This window comes from Nematolebias whitei, chromosome 20 (genome assembly GCF_014905685.2).
Source record: "Nematolebias whitei isolate Nwh7 chromosome 20, NemWhi1, whole genome shotgun sequence".
NCBI lineage: Eukaryota > Metazoa > Chordata > Actinopteri > Cyprinodontiformes > Rivulidae > Nematolebias > Nematolebias whitei.
The window spans coordinates 37,597,147-37,603,532 of record NC_056517.1 but is presented as its reverse complement, the minus strand read 5'-3'; the positions used below and the strand labels follow the sequence as shown (position 1 = coordinate 37,603,532).

The window sequence follows — 6,386 nt, the reverse complement described above, 5'->3', positions numbered from 1 at the left end:
GTCATATGATAATATATCGCAACATATCGTATTGCATCATATGATAAGATATCGTAACATATCGTATTATATCATATGATAAGATATCGTAACATATCGTATTATATCATATGATAAGATATCATAACATATCGTATTATATCATAATAGTGTATCGTAACATGTCAATGTATTGTAATGTATTTTGCATTTGTTTTACAAATACACACTGAATGAATAAAAATATATGTTTATATTTTAGCTGTACAGAACGAAAGAGATCGGATCAGCTCCCGAAGAGTTATCTCCGACTCCCAAGACCTTCCACCCATCACTGTTTTAGCTCAGGCTGAATCATTATCCCAACAGGTAACAAGACTTTTCAGATTTCCTTTATTTTTTTTACATTTATACGGAAGACCTACAATATGTTTGTAGGTTAGTCATAACTTAAATCATACGCGACACATGTTTACCCCCTATTTTCCAGCAGATCACTACTCCAGTAGGTCTCGCAGACATATCAGAGCTGAAATCAGCCACTGTAGGGGATATATGTGAATCTATGAGGCAGCAACTGTTGGTTTTGGTTGAATGGGCCAAATACATCCCTGCCTTTGGAGAGCTGCCATTGGATGATCAGGTAACAGGTCATAATATAAATTTAGGTGATCTGTCATTATACTTTTGTTTACATATAGTCATAGTTGAAATGTTAAGATGACGACATCAAGTATAATTAATTTCATCCACCGACGCTGACACTATGGTTCTCTTTACATTTTGAAGGTGAAACTCAGATAATGGAAAAATGAAGCGACTGCAGGCCCGTTTGTTCTGATTGGTTGATTATGTGTCCCCAGGTGAGCTTGCTCAGGGCTCATGCAGGTGAGCACCTTTTGCTCGGAGTCGCCAGAAGGTCAATGCCGTTCAAGGACTTCCTGCTTTTAGGTAGACACCAACCATTAATGCACCATTTTATTCCCGTGTGGTGAAATCATGCGCGTCTGCGCTGGTGTGTGAAAACCAAGAATGATTAACTAAAAAAAAGGTTTAGTTTTCTTTCTTTTGGAGTTGTAACATTAAAAAGTGTTCTTTTTTTTTCATTATGAACTGATGAAGTGTGGAGCAACATCATACAGTAAACAAAAGGTCCCACCTACAAACACTCAGGCATACTTTATGGATCAGAATACCTTACAGACATCTGTTTGCTTTGACTAAAGCTATTTAAATATCACCTCTCAAGGCTGCAACAATCCCAACAAGTGCCCCACCTTGTACATACGCACGCGTCTCTCTTCCACATAACTCTGCTCCACACCGCCTCCAACGTTGCGCTCCGTTTCTGCAGGGAATGGCAGCGTGATCCACAGGAACAGCCCCGAACCAGAGATTTTCAGGGTCGCCAACAGAGTCTTAGACGAGCTGGTGCAGCCCTTCCAGGAGATTCAGATAGATGAGAACGAGTACGCAGCGCTGAAGGCGATCGTCTTCTTTGACCCAGGTAATAATACACACAAGTATCTCAACACAGGCATCAAATACATTGATTTTTTTACATATGCTTACTGAGTCTCACAGTAAAATAAAATGGTGTTCATTTAAAATAAGGGTTTAACAATGAATTTAACATGATTAGTACTAGAGGGTGTTTTTCCAAGTATTTGATTTACCATAAAAACAGACTAAATGTATCAACAAAATGAATATATAGTCTGCATTATTTCCAACAAAAAGCCAGTAATCATGTACCGTAATTTCTGAACTATTGAGCACACCCTGCCACGCCCACTAAATAAATAAAAAATGTCTATAAGCTGCAGGTGTTCTCATTGTAACAGGAGATATTTACGCAAAGATAATAAAAAAACAACAACTTTTAATTAAATATGTACAGTAACATACGCAAATACGTATAGTGAAAGTTTTTTCTGTAACGAGGCTGGTAAAAAATAAATATATACAGTAATTTACCAGGTAACTCCTAGTTCTAATTCCTTCTTCATCAGCCAAATTGATCAGCTTTAACTTGAAAGTTGCATCATCTGAATTTTTCGTGCATCTTTCATGAGGAGGGTGTGTTCATGAAGTGCGTTTCATTTACGGTAATTCAAAGTTTCATTGGTCCACTGTGACCTGTTCGGTAATTTTACTGGTCAAATTTTATTTTTACAGGTAGTCTCATCAAGTCATGATGTCCCACCCCTCAAAAGAGGTGTATTGGGCAGCTTTGCGAGTGCCCGGGTGTGACGAGGTTAAATGTTTTGGAGGCAGGAAGCTCGTTAGCCTGTCAAAAAAAAAAAAAAAAAAAAAATCCATAAATTATCTGCAGCATTATATAAACCACAGGGTTCAAAGTGTGTGAAAAAAGTAGCGGCTTATAGTCCAGTAATTACGGTAATTACTTGTGTGAGTGTGTTGCTCTGCTAATAAAATTTCTTATGATCCACTAAACATTCTTTAAGAAAAGTGTTGTCCAGTTTTACAGACTTTGATCTAAAATTTGGTGTAGTAGCTGAGCATCTTCCCGAACACCTTAATTTTTTACTACAGTAGAAATGTTGCATAGACAGAACCAGATATTGTTAATGCTGGTCCATTCTTAGTAACCCCATCTAAGACTTAAATCAATCTAATGGCATTTTCTTATGTTTTAATTTGTCTATAACATCTTACTACTGAAGCCCAGATAAAACATAAGCAAACACTTGATTTAAAATGGCCATTTGATGGTTTTTGTGGAAGTTGCAGCTTCTAGTTCCTTTTTGTGCCACTAGATGTCACACATTGAACCTCAAAAGTGGGACTTTTGTTGCTTGCAATCCTGGAAAAATAGCTTTAAAAGTGTAATAACTAGTCAGATACAGAGCAAGTTCAATGTTATAATTATAATTAAAATAAACAGCAGTAAGGATGGATAATAACTAATGTTTTAACTCAATAATTGTAAAAAGAAATAAAAAAAATACACTATTATATCTAGATTAAATTTCCCCTCATAGTTAGATGTCAATCTCCTCCTTCCTTGACAGTTTGACCACTATCCCTGCCCTGATCCTGTGATTCCACTTCCCCTTTCTCAGCTCCTTCTATAAATCCCCTCATTTTGTGCTGATGCCCCAGTTTGAGCATAATCATTCCATCAGTTCCAGCCGTATCCTCAATTACATCCCTGATCTGTTTTTTTTTTTCTGTCTTGTCCTTCAATCCTGTCCTCTATCCGTCCCTTCCTTTATTTGCCCACCTCCTCTCCAATCTGCAGATGCCAAATCTTTGCGGGACCCCTCAAAAATTAAAGCTATGAGGCTGCAGGTGAGCCACGCATTTAATTTTCAAAATTTATTGCAAGACTGCAACTTTGTGTACCGTGTTTATTACAGTTTGAACAATCATTGCATCTTTATTCAGCTTTGATTTGAAAGATTTTTAAAAAAAGGCAATACGCTGCGATGGATTCCTCATGTTTGCAGGTTCAGATGAGTCTAGAAGACTATATTAACGACCGGCAGTATGACTCCAGGGGGCGTTTTGGGGAGCTTTTACTCCTGCTGCCCACCCTGCAGAGCATCACCTGGCAGATGATTGAACAGCTGCAGTTCATTAAGCTCTGCGGCCTGGCCAAGATCGACAACCTGCTACACGAGATGCTGCTGGGAGGTGAGGCGGGACAGCGTTTGTGCTTGGAATTCAGCGTGCTTACAGGGTGACCTCCAGCAAAGAAGGGGCTCCAGCGGAGGGCGAATGTGGTGAACCATGAGGCACTGTAGGGGAGGAAAAGTATAAAAGCTAGGGAAAGTTTTCTGGGATATTTACAGGGAGCTTAAAAAGTTGTAAATTCTGCTGAGGAGTAGTCTTTGCATAATCCAAATTTGTAAAAAAGGCAACGGCTGATTGTACTATCTGCATGATGCAGTGTCAGGGACATTTCCACACATATAGTGTGTATGAAACAAAACAAATAGAATACATTGGATGTACTCTCAAAGGGGCTACAAACAATTCAAGATAAAAAATAACCCCCTACCTTTCACCAAACGTGCTAAAAAAATATCCAGGATACAAAAACCTGACGTGGATGACAGTTTACAGCAAGAGCAGCATTTTCTCTTTAGAGCGTCTTGCAAAATGTAGAAATAGTACATAAAAAAAACAAAACTTTTGCAATTCGAATGCTGTGATTATATTTAGGGATGTGCATGTGGCGCTGGGAGAAATGCGCTCTCTTTTCAACAGCCACTCTTCAAAAGTAGTTTAAGAAAATGAAGAATATAAATATGAATTTAAACTATTTCCTAGACGTGTGGAGTGAGCGACACTGATGGGGGCTTCTCACCGAGCGCACAGCTGAGGATGCATGTAAAACGTCTGGTTTTGTGATGTGGTTACAATCCTGGAGTTGATTTAAAAAGAGCTTGTGTTTTCTGCTCAGGGCTAACAACAGAGCCCACACACCTACACCACCCAGCACACACCCAGCTGGCCCAGGACCCGGTGACTGGACACACCCTTGTCATCAGCACCATGCCTGTTGCTCACATCCCACAAATCGGTAAGATCCACCGACGTGGGTTTTCTGTGGAGCTCATCGTAAATGGGGTTGAATCCAAGAGTTAATACGTCGTAGCAGCATTCACTGGCTATATCCTGAATTTAAATAAAATCCAGCCAGTGGTTCACAAGATATTTTGCTAATTTTAAAATACAAAAATGAACACACAGAAACACGAGCAAAAATATGATGTATGTGTTGAGAACCGTGGTGAGGCACAGCTAACTAAAACATCTGCACAAGCTAACGCTAAGACGACTGTCACAGTCTATGTCACGTCGTCGTCTCCGTCCAGTTGAAGCTGTGTCGACCAATCGCATCTTGTCACATGTGCACATAGTAAGCCAATAGCATGCCTAACGGACTCTTTGAGACACGCCCACAACAAACAGGAACTACTTCTTTCAGCTGTTCCCTCTTCAGATGTCTCCACAGCAAGTCGTCCTCCTCCATCCATCATATCTCCTCTGTCTTTTTCCTGGCAGCTGCATTTCAAACATCCTTCTGTCAATATAGCAACTGTCTCTCCTGTGGACATGTCCAAACCATCTCAGTCTGGCCTCTCTAACTTTATCTCCCAGTTGTTCAACCTGTGCTGTACCTCTGACAACATCTTCATTTCTGTCACTTCCAGTTCTGTCTCCTGTCTTTTTGTCCATGTCTCTGTCTCCAGACCATACAACATAGCTGGTCTCACCACTGTCTTGTAAACTTTTCCTTTAACCTTTGCTGACACTCTTTTGTCACAAATCACTCCTGAAACTTTTGTCCATCCACTCCATCCTGCTTGGACTCTTCTTCACCTCTTCACCACACTCTCCATGTTCCTGGACAGTGGACCCCAAGTCCTTGAAGTCCTGCACCTTTCTGACCTCTGCTCCTTGTAGCCTCACTGTTCCACCTCCTCCCTCTCATTCACACACATGGACTCTGTCTTACTATGGCTGACTTTCATCCCTCTTCTTTCAAGTGCATACCTCCACCTCTCCAAGTTCTCTTCCACCTGTTCCCTTTTCTCACCACAGACCATAATGTCATCTGCAAACATCATAGTCCACGGGGATTCCTGTCCGGCATCTTTTAGTTTGTCCATCAGAGCTGATCCTTGATGCACTCCCACAACAAACAGGAACGAGTTTGTGAATTTTGTTAGACTTAAGTTGGTGAAACTTAATTTAGTAGAAGCTAATTCCGCTAACGGTTTCCAAAGTTGGCAAAAACGTAAAAAAAAATAGTTCTGCTATTATCTGATAGTTGATTAGTGGAGCTGTGCTCACCACTGGTAAATAAATAATCAGAAGCCACACGTATAAACACCAAGCAAAGGCCACTTTTTAAAATGTTTTTAAAACCTGATCAGGAAATGACTGAACTGTCTTCCTCTGCTTCTCGTTCTGCAGCATCACCAGACACTCCCATCCCATCGCCCCCCCAGGATCCTGCCACAGACATGTACAAACACTTTCCTCAGCCTCTGTGTCCTCCTGCCAGCCCATCGTCTTCCACAGCCAAGGACCCCTGACTCTGTCCGGTCATGAGATCCCTTTTCTTGCCTCCAGTTTGTAATCAAAGTGAAAAATTATATTAAAAAAAACGGACTTTGCTCTGCCTCGTTCCTTTGTGATGTTGCTGCAACAATAACCCGACTCCAACTAAAGCAACGCCAAACGACGCTTTTAATGCAAGAGAGCCTAATCTATGCTGTAAAACATGATGTTTTACGTGTGATGGTCTCATGATGCAATTTAAGAGCTGATTTTGGACCATCTCGACCACATCATTCCTAAAGTCGTTCCACTAAGGTAAACATGATGTCACCTGCAGCGCTTGCACAGATACAACAAGCTGGGTTGTT

At 40.6% G+C, this 6,386-nt stretch overlaps 1 protein-coding gene across 3 annotated transcripts in view; it reads left to right on the top strand.

The window, feature by feature from the left end:
• Positions 1-6,107, top strand: part of hnf4g (hepatocyte nuclear factor 4, gamma) — a 17,865-nt gene extending 11,758 nt beyond the window's left edge. For 2 of the 3 annotated variants that reach the window (XM_037694102.1, XM_037694100.1), the window contains exons 4-11: positions 242-348; positions 470-622; positions 843-930; positions 1,334-1,486; positions 3,245-3,294; positions 3,453-3,639; positions 4,412-4,531; positions 5,932-6,107. In XM_037694102.1, coding sequence (XP_037550030.1) covers positions 242-348; positions 470-622; positions 843-930; positions 1,334-1,486; positions 3,245-3,294; positions 3,453-3,639; positions 4,412-4,531; positions 5,932-6,053 — 980 coding nt within the window. In that variant the 3' untranslated portion in view covers positions 6,054-6,107. The remainder of the gene's footprint in view (positions 1-241; positions 349-469; positions 623-842; positions 931-1,333; positions 1,487-3,244; positions 3,295-3,452; positions 3,640-4,411; positions 4,532-5,931) is intronic. The other variant, XM_037694101.1, reaches the window with a different exon arrangement.
• The last annotated feature ends 279 nt before the right edge of the window (positions 6,108-6,386 follow it).